The 25,994-nt window shown below is 55.2% G+C and overlaps 1 protein-coding gene across 1 annotated transcript; it reads right to left on the bottom strand.

Annotated features, from left to right (window-relative positions):
• Window positions 1-2,519: 2,519 nt before the first annotated feature.
• LOC117869841 (hepatocyte nuclear factor 6-like) lies at window positions 2,520-24,746 on the bottom strand. Its single transcript, XM_034756951.1, has 2 exons — window positions 23,813-24,746; window positions 2,520-2,825 (listed from the first exon to the last, which is right to left on the bottom strand). Exons 1-2 carry the CDS (start codon window positions 24,744-24,746, stop codon window positions 2,527-2,529), a joined length of 1,233 nt encoding a protein of 410 aa, XP_034612842.1. The 3' UTR covers window positions 2,520-2,526.
• Between the last annotated feature and the right edge of the window lie 1,248 nt (window positions 24,747-25,994).

Here is a 25,994-nt window from a genome sequence, read left to right as displayed (position 1 = left end):
ACCAGGCCCTAGCTAGGAAGTCGAGCTCCAGACCTGAACCCTCCCAAGGCTCCCAGGGGGGTTGGAGCCGGTTTTCTGGTCTGTCCCAACTGCAGCGTGACGCTCCCTAGCTTAGGCCTCAGGGCAGGGAGGAGGGGGTGTCGTTAGTGGCTCCCCCTCTTTTGAACCTCACTCTGGGCCCATTCCTATAAGTGCCCCACAAACCCAGAGCCCCCCTTGACTTCCAGGGGTGCTACGGCCCCATTCCTTGGAGGCTCTGCGCCTGGGGAGTTTTCAGGATGGGTTTGGTTCATCTACATGCCCAGGCTTCTCCAACACACCAGTCCCCTCTAGGCCTGGCTCCTCCATCGCGCAGAGATTGCCCATGGCTCTTATGGGCCCAGAAACCCCCCCTGGGCCCACAACCCACAGAGGCATCCATGGAAGGGGCACAAGACAGAAGACCCCCTTGATTTTTCCAAGCATCTTGGTTGTGGGGAGGAGGGGTCAAGCCCCCCCCGACTGCAGTGCATAGCGAGCAGGAGACCCCCCCCACACACACACTGTTCTGTGCTGATGCACTCACAGTGCACAACCGAATAAGGAGTGTTTCACGCTCACTTTGCACGGGTGGAAGTGACAGCAGAATCAGGACTCGTGATTTCAAAGCGCCAAGGCTCAGATCCTCAAAGGCATTTAGGTGCCTAACTCCCCACAGCAAACCAATGGGAGTTGGGTGCCTATATGCCTCTGAGGATCTGGGCTTTAGATCATAGAGCTTAGCAAGCCATCATCTGATGCTATTGGGCTGTCCACATGGGACAGGACCACAAGGGGGCTGGGTACAGAGCACCGGGCTGCCAGCCATCCCTCCCCCGCAGAAGGGACCGGTCATATTCCCAGAGATTTGCTGTTTAAACTGAAAGGCTCCCTGGGAAAACCTCCACACGCGCCCTGGGGAGAAGCCACCCTGGGAGCCGCACCACGAGGTGTGATTTGTAATCCAACACTCCCCCCGCCCAGCACTGAGAATCCCCACCTCCCACAGGTGTTAACAGGAGCTGCAGCTGTTCAGTTCCATGCACTGGGTCCAAGGCGCCATTTGTACAGCGCCTTGCGCAGTGCCGAGCAGGAGGACAAGGCCGTCCTCTCTGAGCGTAGCTGCGAGTTGAATGCACTTTGCACCTGTGCAAACAGCAGCACAAGGTGCTGGGTATGGGGGAAATCAGGCTCACTCAGAAACAGGCCCACAGTCTGGACACTTATGCCAGAAGAAGAAGTAGGTTTGTCTACACAGGAAAGTTAATCCAGATTAAGGTAGAGCATGAATTTAAAGCAGAATAGATATCCTGGAGTACCTTACCTGTAGATAAACCCTTAATTAAGTTGCCCAAGATCATTTTGATTGATTGATTTTAGTGCCAGTCAGTGACACAGGGGGAACCAGGCTGGGGGAATGTCCCATTCGCCTTGGGACTTCTGACCCTGAAACCAATCATATCCTGGAGGCAGGCTCTCCAGAGCACCTTTCCTCTCAACACTTGACAGACACTGGCTCATTCAGCGTCCCAGCACCCCAGTGAGATAGGGCAATTGTAAGGGCTCTGACAGGTGGGGAAACTGAGGCACAGGACCGCTGTGCCCCAAGGTCACACACCAAGTCAGTGGCAGAGTCAGGAACAGAACCCAGGGCTCCTGACTCATCTGCTTATGGTGACATTGCTAGAAATCTTGTAAGAGCCATGTGTAGAACCCAGGAGTTCTGGCTCCCAGTCAACTGATCTATCAATTAGATTGCATTTCCCCTCCCAGAGCCAAGGACAGAACCCAGGAGTCCTGATTCTAGGCTATTGTTCTAACCACTAGACATCACTCCCCTCTCAGAGCCAAGAACCAAATCCAGGAGTCCTGCCTCCCAGCCATAGCTCTCCCCACTTCCCCACACCACCGCTCCCCTCTCAGGGGCACAAATGGGACCCAGGAGTCCTGGCTCTGCATCTCACCTCTGGGCAGCACCGCCTTCCCCCAAAAGGAAACAACCACGGGCTCTATCATCAAGGGGAAACAAATGCTTTTTAAAGAGCCACAACCTCCCCCAGGCGCCCGAATCTTCAGCCAGGTGCTTCCCCTGCCTCCCAGGCAGTTATTGGAATCAAGGGGGGGCCCAGCTCCCCAGCCAGTGCCAATCAGTCTGGCCCCATTTACCCCAGATGAGGCTCTTGCCTGTGATTATTTAAACTCAGCTCCGCAGCTGGGGTAAATCAGCGTTGCTGCATTGGAGTTAGGGGGCCAGATCCCCAGCTGGGGTAAATCAGCAAGGCCCCACTCAGTGCAAAGGAGCTGTTTCATGTTAGCTAAGGATCTGGGCCTGGTGGGTTCTGTTGAAACAGCTGAAAAAAACAAACAAACCTCGGGCAGGGGAAGGGGAAAGAAACCACCGGAGAGGAGAAATTAAAAACAATCCCCCCTCTCCCCGACACCCCATCAAACCCCACCCAATCGACACCAGCCTGGCGCGGTGCCCCCTGTCCGGCGCCCTGGCTTCCCTCAGGCTTTGGTGCAAGTGACGGCAGAGGAGGCGTGGGTGCCCGAGGCCGGGGGGCGCCCCTCTTCCAGCCACTTGTCTAGGCTGCGGCGCCGTGCGTTCATGAAGAAGTTACTGACGGTGGAGAGCTCCAGGCCCAGCTGCTGGGCGATGGTGACCTGCAGGTCCTTGGAAGGCCGCTGGTTCTCATGGAAGATGGCGTGAAGCGTGCGGCGCTGGATGTCCGTGAAGACCAGCCGGTGCCGCTTAGGGACGTGGTTTCTGTCGGCTTTGCTTTGCTCTTGCTCTTTCCTTTTGCAGGCTGCGGCAGAGGGAGAGAAGAGGAGACGCGGTCAGAGAGGCGGGGAGCGGCTGCCCAGAGGTGCTGGAGCTGGGCGTGCGGGTGGGTTTACTGCCAGGAAACCAGCCCAGCCAATAACCCCAGAGACTGGAATCCTCCCGCTACCCCCAGCCCTGACGAGCTTCCCACAAGCTGCTTGGAGCCCCCGGCCCCACTCCTGATCCTCAGCCCCAAGCCCAACTTGGGGGGACCTGCCCCGCTGGATTAGCGCAGGGGCTTCTCCAACTGCTAAGAAACCCTGCAGCAAAGGGCTATCCCGCCCCACGGGAAGTTTCCTCCTGACCCGCATGTAGAGCTTGCCCTGAAGGAGGAGGGTGCCTGCCCCAGCAAGGGAGGCCTGATCCCCTGGCAGGGGACGGGAATTTCATCCAGCCCTGATCCAGGATTCTGTAACCACAAGACCAACCTTCTGGGCTCATAGGGACTGCCTGTTTGGATCCGAACCAAGGTCCAGGTAGCTGCTGTCCTACCTCCCACAGGGGCCAGTACCAGCTGCTTCAGAAGAAGAGGTCAGAACCTGGCAGTGGCAGATGGGGGAATATAGGGGATATAAGGAGACTCACCCCCGGCGTTAGGTCATGTCCCAGTCTCCTTCCTCCCTCCTCCAGGGACGAGTCTCCTTTGCCCTCCCCCTTGTGCCGTCGTTTACACCAGTGCAAACTTCTATCACACAAGCCCCCAACTGGGCTCAGGTCCCCGGGGTGCCGGGCGCCGCACGGACACCCAGCGAGAACCAGGCCCTGCCCCAACAACCCACACCCTACGAGTTTCCCCTAATTGTCAGCTCAGCTGCAGAGAGTGAACGTGAGCTCAGGAGATGTCAGGATGACCCAGAACAACCACCGCGGGTGGGCCAGGAGGCAGAAGTGAGACAGACAGAGATTGAATTTGTCCCAAGAAACAGGTCTCCTGATATAACGCAAGGGCTGAGTTCAGATCGCGCGTGTTGAGCCAGAGCTGTGAGAGACCGGACCAGAACCGGCGTGAGACATTAGGCCTAACTGGTGGACAAAATAACCCCGGAGACTGGAATCCTGAGGGGAGTTGTTCTAACGTGGGGCCTCGCAGGCCTACCCCAGTTAGGAGCTCAGCTGCTGAAAAGCAGGTAAAATGAACACACCGGGGGGCAGAGCATTGAAGCTTGCCCGCCCACTGCCCGTGCTCTGTGGATGGACGGAGGCCTTGTGGCTTCGGGGATGCCAACGCGGTATCCTTCACCACGGCTGAGATCACTCCATGCTAAAGAAAATTAGAGACGCCCCAGTTAGAGCTCTCGGTTCCCTGGAGTAGGCCAGCCTTGCCCGTCTATCCATCTGCGCCAGTCTGGTGCGTCTTTTGCTCTTGACACAACCTCCGCCGATACCACACGGACACAGCTGGACCCTAAGTAAGCACATTGACTTGTGCCAGTCCTAGCTACCAAGGCTGCTACTCCGGCTAGCTTCTAAAACACAGAACCCGGTGAGTGCCGCCAGAGGGCCTGCCGACCCTTTAAAGGGCTATCACCCTCTCCCGCCACACACCACGTAACCACAGCCTGACGCAGGTTGTAGCAGCCTCCCCGCCCGCTCCAGGTGAGTAACCACCGCCCGGCTTCAGGTAGGGTGTCAATAACCGTTCACAGCTAAGGAAACCAATAATGCACGAGAACCGCCACTTCATTTTGCTAGAGCCTCGTCCAACCGCCCGCCCGCCATTAATATTGCATCAGGCACTTCAGGAGGCGCGTTTGGGATGATGGATGGGCTGGGCCAAGGGAGCCCAGTGATGGAGCAAGAGGCCGGCATGGGCGGGGGGGGGGGGGGGGGGGGGGGGTGAGATGTTAAATGCTGCTGTATTCAGACACAGATCCCAGCTAAAAGGCAGGCAGAGCTGTTTTGGGAGTCCTCGGTCCAGTGCTTCATGGGCTCCTGGATCGATAGGGCCCAGCTAATCATAGAATCATAGAATATCAGGGTTGGAATGGACCTCAGGAGGTCATCTAGTCCAACCCCCTGCTCAAAGCGGGACCAACTCCAACTAAATCATCCCAGCCAGGGCTTTGTCAAGCCGGGCCTTAAAAACCTCTAAGGAAGGAGATTCCACCACCTCCCTAGGGAACCCATTCCAGTGCTTCACCACCCCCCTAGTGAAATAAAGACATGCTGCAACCCAGCGAGGCCAGCTAAGCACTGACGACTCCGTATCGTACGGCTGAGGCTAGGGGACGTCAGGCAAACGTCTGATTGACGCAGAGGGTCACCGGGCAGCTGTCCCTTTTATCTGCTGCGCCTCTTCTTTACCCTAGTATCTGAACGCCTCGTGATCATTAATGGCCGGATCCTCCCAACCCCTCTGTGAGGCAGGGCAGGGTGATCACCCGCATTGTGCAGATGGGGAAACCGAGGCATGGAGCGGCCAAGTGACTTGCCCAAATCTGTAGCGGAGCAGGGAATGGCACAGAGCAGGCCTGGGCCCTAACTACCGGACCAACCTGAAGGTCACTCAACCACCCCTGTTCCAAGGCTGGCTCTAGGAGCTGGGCTCAGCTGTCCTCGGACCTGGTTTAGCTGGGACTGAGAGCCCAGTGGCCAGACGTGCCAGAAGTCTGGGCCTCAGTCAGTCGCTAGAGGATAAAAAAGGGACTCTGTAGTTGCCAGCAGGAGAACTGCAGAGGAAGGCTGCAGCTGGACTGAGAGCAGCTGGCGGGGGTGGCTATGAAGATGACAAAGGCCCGTTAGAGATGCAAATTTCTCTGCAGCTGACAGAATCACCTGACTCCAGGAGCTGGGACCTTACACACCAAACGGCCCGGGAGCTGGCGACGCCGCCCTGCATGCCAAGCACACCCACCCAGAATGCACCTGCTGGTCTAGCCAGTATAAGCGGGGCCGGATGAAAGCCCCACCGATTTTCACCTGCTTCCATTGGTCAGCTTTGACGTTTGTGGAGCTTCAAGGCCTCAGGATCTGGCCGTGGGTTAACGACTGGTGAGGATCCTAAATCCCCTGTTAGTGTGAAACAGCAGGAGAGTGCTGTTCATTGCAAACCTGGCCCCGGCAGCCGCTGGTGTTTGGTTCTGGGGGAGTTAGGGGGTGTCTTCAACACCAGGGTTCTGCCTGAGACAGCCAGCCCTCAACCAGAGCCCTGCACATGCCTCTGTCAGCCCTGGCAGTGTACCATGTGATGCAACACCCCCTGTCCGTCCGTCCCCCGTCCCCCCACCTCCTGCCCTGTGCACCCACCAGGCCAGCTGTACAGACATGCCTCTCCCCAAGTGGCACCGCTGTACAGCGATGATCTATGGCTCTGTCTTACGGTTGTGAAACATGAGGGCCCTGCCTTCCCCTCCTCCAGTTCCTTCCGTGCCCCCCGCCCCCAACCAGCCCCCACCCCACCCCCGCTCCCCGCCTGGCTCCTCATCTGGGGCTGCACGCTGATAGAAAATATTGATCAGATCCAAGCAGCGCGTCTGCAAACAACAGCCTATTTCGCGTTAACCCTTGCCGGGCCGGGCTTCAAGCGGCCACGGATGGCATTTGCAGGGGTGGTGGTGGGGGGGTCGGGGTTTGCTCAGCAGCCCTGGGGGAGGTTTGAAAGGAGCATAGTCTCCATCAGCAGGGGACTGGAGACCTAGGTACGCTGGTTCAGATTAAGCCCCTGCTCTGTCGGTTAGAACCCAAATCTCCCACTGAGGTTGCAGCGGGTTCCAGAGTTAAGCAGAATGGGGCCGTTCCCACGGCTCACGCCTCCTGGAGCTCTTGTTTCAGGCTGGCTGCAAACTCTGGCAGGCATCAGTCCCATTTCCAAGCTTTTCTTCCTTCCTGCCCCCTTCAAGCGATGGCAGGCGCTGGGGCCCATCACCCCTCTGCCTTAACCCAGCCTGGAGGGGCTGATTCGAGCCAAAGCAGGTGCTCTAGCGCACGGGGCAGCCGCGACCCTGTCACCATCCCACAAAGTCAAAGAGGCCCCAAATAGATCAATAGCTATTTTGTGTGTGTGTGGCGGGGGGAGGGGGATGTCTCCTGTCTTAGTACATAAAGACCCCACCCAAGACACGGTCTGACACAAGATGGGTGTCAGCCATAGAAATTCAGATGCAGGCTTTGAACACCTCAAACTTCGATGGGGAGGAGTTTGGATTCAGGATGGGCAGGGGTTGATCCTGGTGACAACCTCTAGTTCTAATGAGTAACAACAGGACGACAGGACTTGTCTGCCTGGTCTGGATCGGTCTCCTCCTAGACAAGCGACCCAGCCTTCCTGCAGCGACCAGCCTCACCGGCTTCAAAGAAAGAGAATGCCCAGGGGACAAGATTTTGTTTTCAGGACATCTTCCATCAGAAGATCTCAAAGCCCTTTGCAAAGAAACACCCTCCCCCCCCCCACCTTTTGTGTCTTGCTCTTGTTAAGAGCCGATCACAACCCCAGTCTCACTCCCCCCCGTTGCTTGCTCCCCGTCTCCCACCAGTATATTCCCCACCTGCTCTCATAACAGCTCTGCTGGCAATGTCACAATGTGCCCACAGCAGGAAATTCACAAGACGGCTGGATTGGCAGAAAATTAAAGGCCTGATTTTTCCCAGGCGTTGGGCATCTGCAACTCCCCCTGGGTTTGGCAGGAGCTGGGGGGAGACTCCCCTGAATGAGTCACATCTTCTTTCTGTGCCTCAGTTCCCCAGCTGCTAAAATGAGTATAATAACCCTTCACTTGTCTATCTAGACTTCAGGGCAGGGACGGGGCTGGGCAGCGCCTGGCACGACAGGGCCCTGATCTCAGTTACTCTGTGTCTGGGCAGCGCCCGGCGTGACGGGGCCCCGATCTCAGTCAGGGCTTTGAGCTCCCCTCCAGTTTCCTTATATATATATATATATATATATATATGGAGATATACCTATCTCATAGAAGTGGAAGGGGCCCTGAAATGTCATCAAGTCCAGCCCCCTACCTCCACTAGCAGGACCAAGTACTGATTTTTTCGCCCCAGATCCCTAGAGTGGCCCCCTCAAGGATTGAACTCACAGCCCTGGGTTTAGCCGGCCAATGCTCAAACCACTGAGCTATTCCTCCCCACATTTCATGGCTCACTGACTTCCCCATTTCACGGGTGTGACCGAGAGGGGGATTTTGGCCCTAAGATTCCAGGCTGGGATCAAGGTGCCTAAATGCTTTAGGTGCCCAAATCCTACTGGGTCAGCTCCAGCCACCCTACCGCTGCAATTGGCCTAAAGGACCAGAGCAGCCTGTTCTCTTGGTGCCCCACGTGCCAGAGGGGGGTGGGGGGCCGGCACGTCGTCCCTGCTCTAGTCCTTGTACCCAGGCACCAGGACAGAGGTGCTGGGAGTGGAGCAGGTGACATAAGGGTTAGGACCTGTCGACGGCCCAGACAAACGCAGGCAGTGAGGGAACGTGGCCGTGAATCACGCTGCCGAGTTAAATCGCCCAGCAGGGGTTGCCATGGCAATGGGGAAGGCCAGGCAGATTGGTAGGATCCTCTCTGGACACAGGGACCTGGGGGTCACCGGCCCCCACCCACTGAGAAGGGCAAGGGGCTGGGAGAGTCAATGCCCAAGGAAAAGATGAAACCTTTCTCCTTCACACCTGGGAAGGTTTACACCTGTGCTGGGGGTGGGGGGCACACTGCTCCCAGTCAGCATCCCCCACACACACACTTTGGAGCAAGGCAATGGACACCAGGTCCCAAACCTTCACCCCTAGGAGGGCCAATTCTGCTCTCTGGGGCAGCCCCCTGCACTCAGTGGGGGCTACAGGGGCCCGTGGCTAGGTGGACCAGGATCCTACCACGTTTTCTTTGCACCTGCTTCCGCCGTTCCCACACGACCTCCTGTCCTTTAAGGTCACTTCTCCTGCTCTCCCTGCCCACCCCCCCTGAAAACCCCATGGCCAATCCTTTCCCAACTGGAGTCAGCCCCCAAGCCTTAAAAGACCCATATCTGGGGGAGCTTCCCCAGCCCTGAAGAGGGACAAACATTGGGAACAGCCACCGGCTCCTTTAAGCATCTCCGCTGGGATAGGAAACCGTACCGAGCTAAAAACCAGCCCCTGGGCGGCGGGGAAGATATGGCTGAGTCCAAAGGGCCTGGTCTCTCTCAAAGAATCATCGAAGATTAAGGTTGGAAGAGACCTCAGGAGGTATCTAGTCCAACCCCCTGCTCAAAGCAGGACCAACCCCAACTAAATCATCCCAGCCAGGGCTTTGTCAAGCCGGGCCTTAAAAACCTCTAAGGATGGAGATTCCACCCCCCAGAGGAAGGCTGGCTGGCCCGACTCCGGCAATATGGCCTCCATCATGGCACTGTGGCTACCAGACCGCCATGGCCAGGTTGGGTTTTAAGGCGACTGAGAGGAAGAATCTCTGCTGACACTGTCTCTCAGCTGGGCCCGGTTCTTATTCACAGCTCCTTTCAGAGTAGAGTAAATACACCCACTCTCAGGCCACTCCCAGAGCCACCCTGCGCACGAGAAATGACTTCCAGGGACTTGCCTCCACAGAGAATTTTGCCCTCGCTTTGCATAGACGATAAACACAGGCTGGGGGAGGGAAAGGGGGGGATGCAAAAAGCGGGGGCTAATTTTGGCAAATCCAAAATCAATGCTTCCCTGGCAGAAAAGCCCCCCTGGGGAACCGGGCGCAGGGAATTGTGGGCTATTGACTACTAGCTTGTGACTGTCACTGACTGACTGACTGCAAGGAGGAGAGAGAGAAAAAAAAAATCAATGGCTTCCCTTAAATAAAGCACCCCAGGGGGGGTTGGAAACCAGCCAGGAATTCGCTCCTCCTCCCTTCCCCCATGGCAGCCTGGATTGAGTCTGGGTCTCTGCAGCGTGAATGGAGTCTGGCACCTGCCCTGCTGGCCAGTCTGTGTCCCTGCCACGTCCATCAGGTATCCAGCCCGACCGAAACAACGGACCCAGCGATTGCACCATTACTTCGCGCTTTCCATGGGAAAGTCTCCGAGAGCCATGGAGTTTCCCCGCCCCGCACTGTGGGGTGTTAGGAGAGATGGGTAAATGGAGGGGGATACTACTGCCGAGGGCCTGCAGAGACTCAGGGCCAGGAACCAAAACCCCAGGCATCCTGGATCCCAGGCCCAGATGCTAGATCATGCTCCCCTCATGACCTGGAAACAGAAGACAGGAGTCCCCCAGCCCACGTCTCCCGCTCCAACCACTAGGCACCACGCCCCTCCCGGAGCAGAGACCAGAACCCAGATACCCTGCTCCCTTGTTTTAAGGGGGCACTGCGGATCGCCTGGCTGCAGGAGCCACTCCCCGTTCAGCGGGAAGATTTGACTCATTGGCCCTGTCTGCATCCTCAGCGGACATGGAGTCTGTAAATCCCTCCCCCACTGAAACATAGCGCCCCCCCACCCCCGCTCCAGGGATAGGAGAGTTAGCTGCCTCCAGAGCTGACATGGGCAGAGCCAGCGTTCCCAGAGCTCACTGACCTTCCATCAACAACCCCATGTGAGCAGGCCTCCTCAGGAGACCCTACAATAACAAATCAGCTGGATACAGGAGTCAAAGGGAGCTAATAAGTCCAGGTAGGGTGACCAGACAGCAAGAGTGAAAAATCGGGACAGGGGGTGGAGGGTAATAGGAGCCTAGATAAGAAAAAGACCCAAAAATTGGGACTGTCCCTATAAAAATCGGGACATCTGGTCACCCTAAGTCCAGGAGCACTCCGTGGGGTTCTCTCTCTCTCCATCGGGCTCCCATCACCTCGCCATCTTTATCCTCCCCATCCCGGGAGGTGGGGCAGGACTATCCTCCGCATTGTACGGATGGGGAACTAGGCACAGAGAGACTAACGCCCTGCTCCGCAGAGGTCTGGAGGCAGGTAACTCCCCATTGAAACCAATGGGGGTTAGGCATGTAAATACCTTTCAAGAGCTAGATCTAGGTGCGTCTACACTGCATTGTAAAGCTGGGCTCAGACCCGATCCATCGCCACACAAATCAGTCTGAGGTGTCAGCAAGCCCCGGGGACCCGGTCGGATCCTATGGCCCATCTTGGAAGGGTGTCTGAGCCCGAGTCCCTCGGAGACTCCGATCCAAGCCCTGTCATTTAGCAGTGCGGACGTAGCTCAAGCCGCAGACCCGAGCCGGAAGGTTTGCGCAGGGCAGTGTGTACGCTGCGAGACGTGGGTCCAGCCACCGCAAACCCAGGTTTACGACGCAGCGAGTCCACAACCCCGGGTCCCACAGATGCAGGTTCACAAGGCAGGGGAGACATCCCAGGGGTACCCTGGGATGGTTTCAGAACCCGAGCAGGAACGGCCACACAGCAAGTCTGTACACCCAGGTGCTGAGACTTGTTGCCATGGTTTTTAGGGGATGGGTTTTTTTTGCAGTGTAGACGCACGCTTAGGGTAGAGATCTGGCCCAGGGCTGCAGCCTGGGCTCTGGGACCCTCCCACCGCTCTGGGTCTGAGCCTGAACATCTGTACAACAATTAAATACCCCCTGCCCCCGAGCCCAAGTCAGCTGGCCCGGGCCAGCCGCGGGTTTTTCACTGCAGCGCAGAGGTTCTCTCAGTGACTTGCCCGGGGTCAGGAAGTTTGTGGCAGAAGGAACGGAGCCTACCTGGGACATCTCCTAAGTCACAGGCTTGTGGCCTACGCCCCAGCACCAGCCTTCCTCCCTCTCTCGTCTCAGTCTGCACCCAGCCCCTGAGCTTCTACCCCAGCCGTTGGGTCTAGGTTACAGCGCATCAACTAATTAAAGCCCAGGAGAGGAGACAATTGCTCTGTCTCTTAGGAACATGAATGCTTCATTTAGGGTGACCAGACAGCAAATGTGAAAAATCAGGACGGAGGGTGGGAGGTAATGGGAGCCTATATAAGAAAAAGACCCAAAAATCGGGACTGTCCCTATAAAATCGGGACATCTGGTCACCCTAGCTTCATTTCAATTTTGGACACTAGACTAGGGAGCGCGGATAGTGGTTAGAGCAGGAGGGGACTGGGAGATGGGACACGTGGGATCTAGTCCCAGCTCCAGGAAAGGGATGTGTTTATCATACCACAAATAGCAGCTCCTTTCTGGTACGACTCTCAAAGTGCCCCACCCACCCACAGGAGGGTCAGTATCTTTTGCCCCGTTCTGTGGATGGGGAAAGTGGAGTTCACAGAAAAGAAGCAACTGGCGCACGTGGGAACAAAACTCAAGATTCCCAGTCTCCTGTGTGGGTTTCCCATCTCTGCCACGGACTTCCTGTGTCCCTTCAAGCAAATCCCCTCCCTGCTCTGTGCCTCAGTTTCCCCATCTGTAAAATGGGGGTGCTGACCCTCCCCTCCTGCAAATGACTTCATTAACTGATGCTAGGAAAGTGCTAGGAGACCCTGCGATCACAGGAGCTTGTAGGGCGAAGGATGACAGCTGTTAGACTCTTTGCTCTCTGGGTGGGTTTGATGGCGGCCCAGAAAAGCACAGATCCTAGTGCCAAATGATTCCTTCTGGCCGACCGTCGGGCAGAATTCAGATGCTCCTCCAGCCCCAAAGAGCTACAGCAGGGAATATTCCTGCACTTCAAAATAATGCTGAGCGACCACTGGATTTTTTGGTGTGGGGGCCAAACCAAAACCTTTCCCCCCCAAAATCCTATTAGTTCCTAACCGAAAACTATTTTTTCCATTGAATCAGAAAACTCAACTTTCATTGGACATTTTGAGTTGCCTTGAAACGAAAGATTCCCACCCCCAATTTTTTATTTCAATTCAGCCGTTTCAGGTACTTTGCCCCCCTGCAGGGCATCATCATGGTGCTGGATGTTTTTGTCTCTGATAACGGGGCTGAGAACCAACAACTCGCTGCACGCAAAGCAGCCATCAGAGGGCAACAGCTTTGGATCACTGACGACCAGGCTGTGGAGCCCAGACCTGGACCCCTGAAGTGGGTTCCACCAGGGCAGGGGTGAGACGCATGGGGAGGAGAGATGTGTGGGGCAGGGGAATTTTGGCCTGAGCCGCATCGGGTTCTGGTTTCCAGGTGGCAGCCGATCCAGAGATCGCTCCAAAGAGCGGGGCTGACGGACTGGGCCCAGTTCTGGTGTCTCCCTGGTTTTACACAAGCAAATCTCCATGGTTTTCAGTGGGCTTTGGCTCAGAGCCTCAGTGGATCCACACCAGCATTGTTAGCACAAGAATCGGGACCCCTGTCTCCATCCGCCAGGCTGCTCCCCTTCAAATCAGGGGCCTGGCTCTAACGGGAGCAGGGGCAACTCGGTTGTTTTCCAGCCGGTTCTGTTTAGCCTCCGTTGCAGCAGCTGCTGCTGCTCGCCCTCCCCGCTGTCGACCCCCAGCCTCGCTCTTCGATTTCTCTGCAGCAGCAAGGCCCCATGTTTTGTCTGTGGCTCACGTACTGGAGCGGATTCTGCAACGGGGACGCGCTGCGCCTCACTGCGGCGGAGGTGGGGGGAAGTGGGGCTGGTTGGAATGGCCAGCCTGACTCCCCCGGGACCTGGATTTCTGCACTGAAACGCACAGGCCCGGAGGCTCTGGTGTGGAAGCCGGAGGAGTGGGTGTGGGGGGGGTGTCTATGCCCTTCATGACCTGTGCACCCCCTAATGCAACGCCCCCACAAAGCAGCCACCTCTCCCCATTTCCCAGCAAAGCTGTAACAGCAGATCATTCATACCACTACAGCTTCATTACATTTACCCCTTGTACCAAAACATTGTTACTCACCAGTCAGAGCTAAGGGATAAGACACTAGACTGGGTCTATTCCTTCCCCTGCCATGGGCCGGTTTGAGTGACTTGGGGAGTGGGGCATTTACACTTTGTGCCTCCGTTTCCCCCCCCCACACACACACACCTTTCATCTGTCTTGTCTAAGTTCTCTGGGGCAGAGACTGCCTCTCACTCTGTGTCCGCGCCCAATGGGGTCTCTAAGGCTCTAGTTCAATACGAGTAATAATGGCCCACTACAGAGCTATGGTCTCAAATTGCAGTGGGGGAGGTTTAGGTTGGATATTAGGAAACACTATTTCACTAGGAGGGTGGTGAAGCACTGGAATGGGTTGCCTAGGGAGGTGGTGGAATCTCCTTCCTTGGAGGTTTTTAAGGCCCGGCTTGACAAAGCCCTGACTGGGATGATTTAGTTGGGGATTGGTCCTGCTTTGAGCAGGGAATTGGACTAGATACCTCCTGAGGTTTCTTCCAACCCTGATCTTCTGTGAGTATCAGGATTCGACTACCCCCTGCAGCACAAAGTACAGTTTGTTAAGTAGCAGCCTCCGGTTTTTAACCGTGCGGGGTCTTCGGCCCGGGAAGCTACGCTTTGCATGTGGATCCCTGCACCCGCACCGAGCCCGGTTAACGTGAATGGGGTTCTGAGGTGGGGGTTCCTGCACGGACCGGCTTGTGGCACTGATGCCTCGCCAGCGCATTTGTTACAGAGCTAGCCTGGTGTTTTCCCCTCGATACGTCGTATCAGGAGGATTGGTGCTCTCCTGGCCCCCAGCACTCTCTCCAGAACTAGGGCCCAGCCATCCGAGCCCTGCGCCTTGTGAAGTCCCTAGCGCCAGGCGGGGGCGAACGCCACCAAGTCAGGACAATCGCGCTTTGTGCCCGTGAAGATGGCCGGGTCAGAGAGACTCAGACCTAGAGGAGGAAATGACGGTTGATTGAAAGGCTCCTGGGCCAATCCCAGAGTTTGCCCCCAGCTCTGGAAGGGGCCAAGAGGATATATTAATGTCTGTAAAGCACAGTTAAGGTGAAAAATGGTACAGAACTGCTGTGGGAGGTAACTAGGACTCCTGGGTTCCATCCCTAACCTGCTGTCTTGCCCATAGCCTTGCTCTGTGCCTCAGTTTCCCCACCTGTAAAACAGGACTAATGATACTCACCTTCCTGGGAGAGCCACGGATGAGACGTGCTACCCACTATTACGCTTTGGTGCGTTAAAAGTTTTTACTGATTATGAGTTGCCAGCACGTGGCTCCATTTGAAGTCTGGGCGGTATTTGTTTTCAGACGGCTAAGGCCATAAGCAAATCGAAATCCAACTCTTACTTATATGGCTATAGCCTTGGTCTGTATTGTTTATAGAGTCAGAGGCCAGATGGGACCCACGGATCATCCCCCTGACTCCTGGATAGCCTGGGCCATGAACACTTCCCAGCTGCCCCCACATTCATCCCCATAACCAGGGGTGGGCAAACTACAGCCCAGGGGCTGCATCTGGCCCTTCAGATGTTTTAATCAGGCCCTTGAGCTCCTGCCAGGGAGTGGGGTCCAGGGCTTGCCCTACTCGGGCACTCCAGCCGAGGAGTGGGGCCTGGCGCCGCGCAGCTCCCACAGCTCCCACTGGCTGGCAACCACGGCCAATGGGAGTTGCAGGGGTGGTGCCTGCGGATGGGGCAGCACACGGCGCCTCCTGGCCGTGCCTCTGTGTAAGAGCCGGTGGGGGGATATGCCGCTGCTTCTGGGAGCTGCTTGAGGTAAGCGCTGCCCGGAGCCTGCACCCCTGACCCCTTCCCACACCCCAACCCCCTGCCCTGGTCCCCATCCCGCCCTCCAAACCCCTTGGTCCCAGCCTCCTCCTGCACCCCAGAGCCCTCACCCCCACACCTGCACCCTAATCCCCTGCCCCAGCCCAGAGCCCCCTCCCGCACCCTGAACACCTCATTTCTGGCCTCACCCCCAAGCCCAACCCCCAATTTCATGAGCATTCACGGCCCACCATACAATTTCCATACCCAGGTGTGGCCCCCAGGGCGGAGAGTTGACTCAGCGAGCTAAACTAGGACATAGGGTCTGGACACACTTCAAGCCGGTGGCGTGATTCCCAGCTTGATACCGATGCTGGCTGCCATCGAGCCTGCATGATAAAAACAGAGCAGAGGGGCTAGGGGCCCTGAGTATTGCCTCCTATCTCAGACAGGATCACACTGGGGCCGTGTCCAGCCAGGCTACTCTCCATTGTTAGTACGCTCCAGCTCAAAGGACAGACATAGCCAGAGATGTATTACGGTAGTGTCTACGGTCCCCAATCAAGACTGGGACCCATTTGCTACAGTGAGAGAGAGCGTCCCGACCCCAAAGCGCTTACAAGCTAAAGAGACAAGCCAAAGGGTGGGAGGGGAAACTGAGGCACGGAGGGGGCAGCAACTCGCCCAGGATCAGTGGCAGGATCCCTGACCTCCTGAACCCCCCGTTCAGCACCCTGGCCAGCTGGACCTCAGCCCCCATGTGCTAGGCGCTGCACACAGATAGGAACAAAAAGACAGTCCGGTCCCAAACCAGTCTGAGTTTCTGGAGGCTCAGGCTAGGCAGGGTACCTGGCCTTTTACAGCCTCGTCGCAACTGCATGTTGTTTGTAAATCCAAAGCACATTTATCTAAGGAAGCTGGAGATAAAAGGTCAAACCGCACATTAAGATCTAGTGTGGGCCGACTTTTTATTATGTATTTTTCAGGCAGAGAAGCGGCCTCTAAGTATTACCATATTTTTCCTAACAACCGCTGTCCTTCCAGGAGCCCTATTTCAGATCACCCTTAGTTTTGGAAAGGGGCTGCTTTAGGCTGAAACAGAGAAAGTCCCGCAAGTTCGTTTTTAAATTTAGCCTAGAAAGGTTTGATCCTGCACTCGTTAGAGTCAATGGCAAAACCCACATAGACTTTAATGGTGCAGAATTGGGCCCTTAAATTAATAAGATCTCAGCTGATGTCCAGTTGTAATTTTCCCACTGTTTCAGGAAAGCTATTAAATTTATAGGGAGTCAGTATCGCTCACCCCAAGCCATCAAACAACATGAGTTAACGCCCTCTCCCCAAAAAATCACGTGATTGGATCAAAAGGCGTGGCATTTTAACTAGAATAAATCCTGGGTTGTTTTTATTTGCCATCTCCTCTTGGAGCCTTTAAGCAGTAGTGTAGCTAGGGGGGAGCAGGGGGAGCGCCTGCTCCCCCAATCCCAGAATTCCCCAAGTGGCGCCTTTTCCCCTCGTCCGTGATTTCGGCGGTGTGCCGCTCCATCTTTCGGTGGCATTTCGGTGCATGCACAGGGCCGCTGAAATGCCGCTGAAGGACATGCACCTTTTTTCTCCGCCGCTCCTCCTCGGCAGCAACCCTGGCTATGCCACTGCCTTTAAGGGTCACATTTGCAAACTTCTCTTAACAACTCCAAAGGTTAGAAATAATAACAACAAAATAATAACAAAAATGCAAGATTCTTACATCACCTGACTCCAGGAGCTGGGGCTTTAAGGAAACCCAACAGCATCGCAATAAAATTGCAAAGCGTTGGCAGCACAACAGGTCGAATCCTACAACCTTTGTCCCCGAAAGTAATCGTAGTAGACTCAGCAACGCTACTCTCAGGAGTCCGAGCGGCTGGATCTTGCGACAGCTAGTCACCATCGTAGTCAATAGCACAACGCTCACTGACTTCAGCGAGAGCAGGATTGGACCCTGTGTATCTGCCACGTAGCTGTAAAGGGGCTCACTTTTAAATCAATAGGAATAATCTAGCTATACTAAAGAGAGACGCATTTCAAGTGAAATCAATTTTTTTTAAAAACAAACAACCAACTTTCCCTGCCATCCCATAGTATGGTAACAGCTGATTGGACTAAAAGTGACGCGTGTAAGGCCGAGAATTTTGCAAAAGGGACTAGCGATTTTGGAAGCCCAACCCGAGACATCTTACAGAGGCCTGAGTTCCCACCTTCTGGAAACCAGGTCTCAAGACGGGCATCTGAAAACCAGGACACCTGTTATTGACTATTTGTAATGTGATAGCCCCAGTCAGACCTCAGGAGCCCACGGGGCCAGGTGCTTGTGCCTAAAATCATTCGTCATATTTTAAAAAGTCACGGGGACAGATTCGTAAAGGCACCTGAACATGCAGGTGGCACTTTTGAAATTCCCACTAGGCGCCAATCTGCATCTTTCGGCAGCTAGATGTATTTAAACCAGAGGTTCTCAAACTGTGATCCACGGATAGTTCCCCCTAAGGTGCGCACCTGGGCGGCCGCACACGAGAATGAAGGGCCACCCACCTAATTAGTGGAGCCGCGCAGACGTGGCTCCACTGATTAGGTGCCTGGACCCTGGAGGACGCACATGTAAAGTGAGGTGGTGGCCTTGGAGGGAACAGGGGGTAGGTGGGAGGGGGCAGAGGGGTGAGGAGAAGCTGAGGGGGGAATTTCGGACGTGCAGGGCTGCGGTGGCCAGAGAAAGAGGTGACTTTCCCCAGCTCCAGGGCTGTGGCTGCCAGGGAGATATGGCCCTGCTTGTGGTGGGGGAGAAACCCTCCTCCTTCCCAGCCCCAGCTCGGGGGCTGCTGTGGTGGGGGAGAAACCCCCCCTCCTTCCCAGCCCCAGCTCGGGGGCTGCCGCGGCAGGGGAGAGAGGGCACCTCCATTGCATTAGAAAGGTAAGACTACTGATATTAAGATAGGAGTTGTGTGCTTTTAATTGTAGAACAAAAAACATTCCATTATTATTCATTTTTTTAAATAGCGCTTTTATCCAAAGCGCTTTACAATAGTTAGCTAACGGTACAAACGACATTTGGAAAGATCATTAAGTGGTCCGCCAAGACCCTCAGCAATTTTCAAGTGGGCCGCGAAAAAAAAAAAGTTTGAGAACCACTGATGTAAATAATCTCTCTTATGCCTGCTATTGATTTTATGTGGAAGGTGCTCTGATGTCACGGTGACGGGCAACACTAGAAAACCCTACGATAAGATAAATACACCCCCCACACCCCTAATTGACTTTCATCACAGATGCTCTGCATTTCCGCTTCACTCAGCTTTGGATAGCAAAAGTAGTTTTACGAGCCAGTTTCATTTTCTGGCTCTCAGGCCCTGGCTCCACGCTGCTGTACTGACACCGCATGGGAAAGTTTATATTAAAAAGTGGGGGGGGGGGGGGGGGGGGAGGAAACCAACCTGTTTTCCCATTAAGTTTTTGTTTGGTTTTAAAATTTCATAAAAACATTTCTATTCCGCCAAGGTGAAGTTCACCCTGTCTCAGGGGCGTGGCACAAAACCTGTGCTCCATTTTCATCCTGGGGCCTTAAAACGCTTTACGGACGTTGATCAGCCTTCACAATCCCTCCGTGTGAGTGATCATCTGGAGAGGAGGGGAAAGCAGAAGCCCAGAGAGGTGAAAGGACCCACCCCAGGGGGCCCCACATGCCAGGGGGAGGGACAGAACCCAGGAGTCCTGCCCCACTGTATTACAGGGAGCAGCGCCTGCTGACAAGGGGAATGTGTCACTGTGTAATCGGATCTGTGCAAAGCTCCCGATTTACGTTGCACGACAATCCCTGTGCAAAACCCGATACCTCGGCACAGAGGGCCCCCTTTCACAAGTCAAGATTTCGCCATGAACCCCGGTGAGCCTGGCTTCTCTTGGCAAAAAGTCTTTCCCGCCTGGCCAAAATACTTGATGCTCAGTTCCCTCCCCTGCCCCATCGAACTGCAGCCTCCCCCAACCGGAGATTTGGAGTCTAGCCTTCTCCTGAAATAGGGATTGCCTCCATATCCCAATCCTGATCCCCCTGAATGCCTCCCTGCAGCTCGCTTCCCACCAGTAACGGCGCGAGTGCTCCACGCGGGATTGATGGGCGCGAGTCCTCTGGTGGCACGTGAGCACAGCTGTCGGTGGGCAGCAGGCCGAGGGACGCATGAGGGCACAATCCTGCCAGGCCCCATGCCAGGCACCACTTCAAAGTCAGCAGCAGAGGAAGGCGCCCAGGTCCTTTCTGTCTCCCACATTCTCTGGGCCAGCTCAAAGCCCAGAGCACAAGGGCTGATCTCATGGGTGGCTCTTACTCAGTGGAAGCAACAAGATTGGATTGGGGGCCGGTCCCGCTCTTTGTACAGCACCGGGCACCGTGGGGGCCTGGCCCATGATTACGGTTCCGAGGCGCTAGGGCATAACCAAAAATAATAACATAACAAATCACCGGCATGCAGCCACCTCTGGGGTGGAAACAACCATTTAGCCTGCAGGATGCTGAACAGTGGTGGAGGGATCAACTGCACTCGCAGACATGAGGCCATAGCTAGGGAATGGGGGGCTGAAGGCAGCGACTGAAAAAGGATTTAAGGATCATAGGAGACAGACATGAGCTCCCAGTGTGATGCTGTGGCAAAAAGGGCTAATGTCGTGCTTGGACATAAACACGGGGAAGTGGTGAGTAGGGATGGGATTCCCCTGCTATGGGAATACTGCAGCCAGTTCTGGCAACCACCGCTTATAAAGGACACTTCGAGAAGGGGCAGAGAAGAGCCACAAAAATTATTTGAGGCCTGGAGAAAATGCCTTATGGGGAGAGACCCAGGGTAAGTCTACACTGCAAACCAAACCCCGCAACAGTGATTCTCAGAGCCCAGGGCAACTGATTCGGGCTTGCGCTACGGAGCTAAAAATTGTAGTGTAGACATTCCTGCTCGGGGTCTGAAACTCCTGTCAATTTTAGTTGGTACTGACTTGGCTGGTGCTTTTTAGGTAGCCTGTTGTAAAACTAGGCAAATGAGTTGAGTACCCCCTGGGAGATCTCTGCTACTCCCAGAGGTACGTGCCCCCCAGGTTGAGAACCACTGTCTAGTGGGAAAATGCAGCGTGAGAACCAGATGGCCTGAAGCTGAAGCCAGACAAATCCAAGCTCAAAAAAGGCTCCCATTATTAACAGTGCGGGTGACTAACCATTGGATCGGACGGCCCAGGCAAGTGGTGAATTCTCCATCTCTTGATAGCTTCAGATCACGACTGGCTGCTTGCCTGGAAGAGACGCTAGAGCTCAGCTGTGCTCCGGGAGGTCAGACTGGATGATCTAACGGAAGCCTTCTGGCCTTAAAATCTGTGAGGGCAACTCCCCTTCTCTGGGTGGGTTTTCTCATCCACGCAGAACAGACCTGGGTTTCTCCGGGGCTCATCCAAAGGGCGACAGGCCACGTGGAGCTCAGTGTCTCTCTCCCAGAAGGGTGGAGATGAGCCGACGCTACTGGGGTTCAAACTTGCAAGTCCAGGGAGCATAGGAATTGCAAACTAGAGGTTTACAGCCCCAAGCCAACCCCTCCAGCCGACGGGGCGGGAAGCCGAACACTTCTCTTAGCCCAGCCAAACCAGTGTTGCTAACACAGGGCTGCAGCTAACTCCCTGGTGCCCACCAACTCTATCCTAGCGACGGTGGCTGCCTGCATGCAGACCAGGGTTGCCGTCCACAGGCCAGATCACGCAACACAAGGCCACAGGAACGCAGTCACAACCAACGGTACTGAGAGACATTCATCACCGCTGGGTTAACCCGGGGGCTGGTGTGCAGAGGGGCCTTCTATACCCTTTTCTGCCCCCCACCCCACTTGGACAGCTCCATTCCCGGCTGCCCACCCTTCCACAGCAGAGGGGACCCAATTGAAGACAGCCGCTGATGCCCAATGTTAAGCAGCCATGAAGCTGCTCCGACAGTTCTGGGGACACCGGCTTGCATGGTTCAGGGGTTGGAGCTGGACAACACGACCACCCCTGTGCCACGCTTTGGGCATCACAGAATCTGGCCCTCGGTCTTCACGGTGCTAACCTCGGGTCCTGGGCATTGTGACAAGAACACCCCGCCAATGGCTTTCTTAGTCGATGCTAGAAATCAGAGGTGAGGAAAGGCCTAATGCAGCTAGTGCAGCCCCCCCCCCCTCCCCGGGTCGGCTCCAGCATTTCTGCCACCCCAAGCAAAAAAAAAAGCCGCGATCAGCGGCGGCAGTTCAGCGGCAGGTCCTTCGCTCCTAGAGGGAGTGAGGGACCTGCCGCCCCCGAATTGCGGCAGGTGCCACCCCAAGCACCTGCTTGTTAAGCTGGTGCTGGAGTCGGCTCTGCCCCCCGCCCCGAGCTGTCCCCAGCCCTAGGAATAAATGTGCTTGTGGGGGATACCAGGGAGTGGAACCACACCCCAGAGAAGCTCTCTGCTTTCCCATGAGCCCTGGCAAGAATAAACGCGGTCAACGTCTCGCGCCGCGATCAAGGTAAAAGGAGAGGAGCCGGAGGACGGAAAACACAGTGGGCAATTGGAGAGAGAGGTGCCTTTGAAAATCACTAAATGCCGGATCTAAAGCTCACGGCAGCCACCGGGGGATTTGACGCTATAGCCCAGTCCCTGAGCTCACTGCTGTTTCCTGTTGCCAGGCCGGCTCCTTCTGCTGCTAAGAGATGTCAATAAAACTCGGGGGAGTCCTCGGGGGTCTAAATATCATTCCCACCAGCCACCAAACACCCCCATTTTGTTTCCCCTTTCCCAATGGCCCCCCATCAGCCTCCCGACAGCATCATTAGCGGCGAACGAGCAAAGAGATGCTGTGATCGCAGGGCCCTGCTGTGTCATATGATGGGGCCAGGACCGTTGTCACATGGCACTTAATAGACATACGCACAACACCACCGCTAACTGGCTCACCGGGAGGAAACTCAGAGAGATCGGGACCAGGCCAAGAGCCTGAAACACGGCCAATGCCCCCGCCCACCTCCGCCCCCACCTTCGCTTTTCAAACGCACCAGCCCTTCGGAAGATGATGGGGGAGCCTCGCAAGCATGAAGGAGAAAGGAAAAACAAAAGAAGCAGAATCATTCCGAGCAGCCATGCAAACTCCTTGAACCACAGCGATGATATGAAGCGTCACCGGCCACCACGATTCTTCAAAACGAAGGACGAAAGTTAGGCTCCTAGCGCCATACGGAGGCCACTAAATAAGCAGCCTCGTTTTCGGAAGCGCTAAACACTCACCAGCTCCCAGTGGTAAGGGCTGGTGTCGGGGGGGAATCAGGCCAATTATTTGAGGCTCCTAAATCCCTATTTAGGATCCTCCCTTTGGATAAGGGTCAAATCCTCAACCGGCCTCGATTCAGCAAAGTCCCTCCCTACAAAAGGGTATTAGTTTCATTGATTTTAATGGGACTTAAGCACACGCTTAACGATAATTGCGTGCTTAAGCGTCTCCTGCTTCAGGGCTTAAGTCCTGCTCTAGACTACTGGGGGGAGAAGCCCCTATGCCAGGTTGTCACATCACTGCAGGGTTTCTTACACCTCCCTCTGAAGAAGCTGGTGCTGGCCCCAGTCGGGTACTAGGTTAGATGGACCTTGGGATTGATCCAGCCTGGCTTGCCTAGTTGCCTGGCGTAAATCAGGATTGCGCCACTGAAGCCCATGGGAGTCACACTGGTTTAGACCAGCTGAAATGCCGGCCCGCGCTTTAGGAAAGCCTGGGGGGTTTGGCCAATGAAAAAGGCCGTCCCCTCCCATCTGTTGCAAGGGGGCAGCACTGTCAATCCTCCATCTGTGGAGTTTCTCCCCTACAGCTTCCTCACACTAACCCTACAATAACATCAGCACAGAAACATCGCTCTCGTCAGGGTTATTTGGACCCCATCCAAAGCTCACTGAAAGCAGTGGAGACTCCCATCAGCTTTGACTCAGGCTTCCACGCCACGGGATATGGCCCACAACCACTGAGAACGAGGTCTCCATCTTGACCGTGAGGCTATGTTCAATCACACCATGGCAGCACGAGGAGCTGCCACAGGCTACGGGGTGAGGTGACGAAATGGCTTTACCAGCATAAAGGACAGAAGGCAGGCGGGGAAAAAAAGATGGAGCCTCTTGTGCGTATGTTGAAACCACCCCGAAACAATACAGGGGAATGCAGGAGAGAGAAGGCACCCGGAGATTCCTTTGCAACCCACTCACCCCCACCCCCCATAATGTGGGTGTGTACATCGCAAGTTCTAATCAATAGCTATGATTTGTATTACCAAGCAATAAAGGCTCGGGGTGTCATTATTCATGCATTGCGGCTTCATTCGGGCCTTCCAGTTTGCAAAGAGATTAGCAGAGTCACAGAGCAGGTGACCTTTGCTCGCTCTCTGAAATCAAGAGGCAGCGCCATATATCCCTGTATTGTTCCAGGCTCAGTTCCGGATCATGCTCATAAAAAATATCTTACCTTCTAACCTTAAAGCTGCCATTCTCTGAAACTCAGGCTCCTGCAGCCAGCGCCACATCCTTTTGAAAGTCTCCCTCCCGGACTTGAGTTTGCTCCAGGGTTTAGGGTTCCTGAGGAGGTCTGACAAGGTGCCTTGAGACCGGCACAACACCCTCTCGGCAAAGATGGCCTGCGGGATGCTGTATCTCTTGAGCTCAGCGATGATCCGCTGGGCCACTTCTTTGGTGTTGATCTCCTCCAGCTGGCTGGAGAGGACGGTGGTTTGGGTGGAGATGGGCTGGTTGGGTCTGGAATTCATGTCCGGCCTGGCATGGCCATAGGGGTGCTGGCCCATGCTGTTGGGGGATCCCATGGTGGAGTTCTGGGAGGGGGAAAGCTCCCTGGAAAAGTGCTGGTCGATCCTGCCAAACATGGCAGGGTGGGCTTCGAAGTTATTGGCCACCACCATCTTCTCGTTGCCCAAGTGTCCGGCAGAGTGGCCATAGCTATGCATGGGGGTCAGGTTAGGGCTGGGCAGGGACGACAGACTCTGCCCCATGCCAAGATCCTTGTGGTAAGGGCTGTAAAAGTTACCGCCGGAACCCAGGCCCCTTTCTTCCCTCATCAGGGTGAAGCTCCCAATCACGTTGCCCACCGGCAAGCACTGGTGGTGATGGTGCTGGTGGTGGAATTTCTCATGCAGCGGCTGCAGGGGGGTCAAGGTGGTGTAGCTGTTGGCAGCCCCAGTGGGCGAATCCCCACCAAAGCCAAGCCCCGGGTGCAAAGCGGTAGCCAGGTGGTGCTCGGCTCGGTGATACTCACTGCCGTCCAGCACCGAGGCCACCAGAGAAGGTCTGGAGAGAGCAGAATGTAAGGTTCTGCCTTGGCCGTGCATGAGCTCCTGCTCTTGGCTGGACATGTCCCCGGTGTTCTCCAAACCCAGCTGGACATTCATGGCTGCGGGCTAGCGCATCCTCTCTTTATCTACTGTGCAACTCATTAATCTTTCGTTTCTTGAGTGTAGGGAAGGGCTTGCCAGATTTCAAGGGGGTCTGAGGAAACCTCTCTGCCTTTATCAGTGGGGATGGGAGCAGGGGCAAAGCGGGAAGTCCCCTATGTATTCCGCGACTGGATCTTGTCTCCAGTGGGAGAAATCTAACATCCACCAGTCTCGGTTGCAGCCCCAGGAAGACAAGGGCGCATCATTCCTCCCCAGCCCACCAACAAGCCCCCTTCAAACTGATCAGAAACGAGACACATTCTAACCCAATGCTGGATGGATTTGGGGGAAGGGAGAGGAGGGAGGCTGGAGGATTCCCCCCACCCCCTCCCTTTAAACCCCAATCAAAGTGAGAAAGTTCATGAAGAACCTGGCTTACCTAGTGCCGCTGCTGTTTTTTCTAGGCATTTGTTGCGGGAGGGGGAGGAGAGGGATGTAAAAATATAAATAAAAACAACCAATAATAATAATAATGAAATGAAAATCAGCAGCAGGGGTTCAGATCCCCCCCCCTTCCTGGAGCTTTCAGCAGAGGGGCTCCTGTGTCTGAGAATTTGGAGAGGAGAGGTCTTCTCTTCCCTGATCAGTCAGCCCTTTTAGGATAGTCCAGATCTCCAGCAAAGTGCTTGCAAAGCGACAGCAGGCTCCAACAATTAGCTACTGTCTGTGTTTTGGTGGGGGGGAAGGATTAGATCTCTCTCTCTCTCTCTCTCTCTCTCTCTCTGTTTTTAATAGGTGCAGCTCAAAACAGTCCCATCCTCTTTGTGTCTGCTACACACACACACACACACACACACACACACACAGAGATCTCTCTCTCTCTCTCTCTCTCCAGAGAATACTGCCCTACTCCAGCCCACAGCTACTCTCATCGATTTCACTAGGAAACACTCCGCTTTCCTGCTTCTCACACGTCACCAAGCCTAAAATCTGACAGATGTGCAATCAGCTACCAACCTGACTTAACCCGATCGGGCCCGGCTCCGAATTCGGACGACAGAGCGAAAAGGGGCGTGTGGCGGCGGCGGGGAGGGGAGGGGGAAATCTAGATTGTATTGACTTTGCAGTTTGTTGCAATACTTTGTGGCTCAGGGTTAAAATGTATATTTAATACTCCCCTCCCCCCAAAAAAATATTATATTTATCTTATATGCATCCACCTGAATAAATACACCATATCTCTCTAGTTATACACCGCTGCCC

The sequence above is a fragment of the Trachemys scripta genome, chromosome 24 (genome assembly GCF_013100865.1).
Source record: "Trachemys scripta elegans isolate TJP31775 chromosome 24, CAS_Tse_1.0, whole genome shotgun sequence".
Lineage (NCBI taxonomy): Eukaryota > Metazoa > Chordata > Testudines > Emydidae > Trachemys > Trachemys scripta.
Note: the sequence above shows the minus strand (reverse complement) of the source record. Positions and strands in the feature narration are given on the sequence as shown.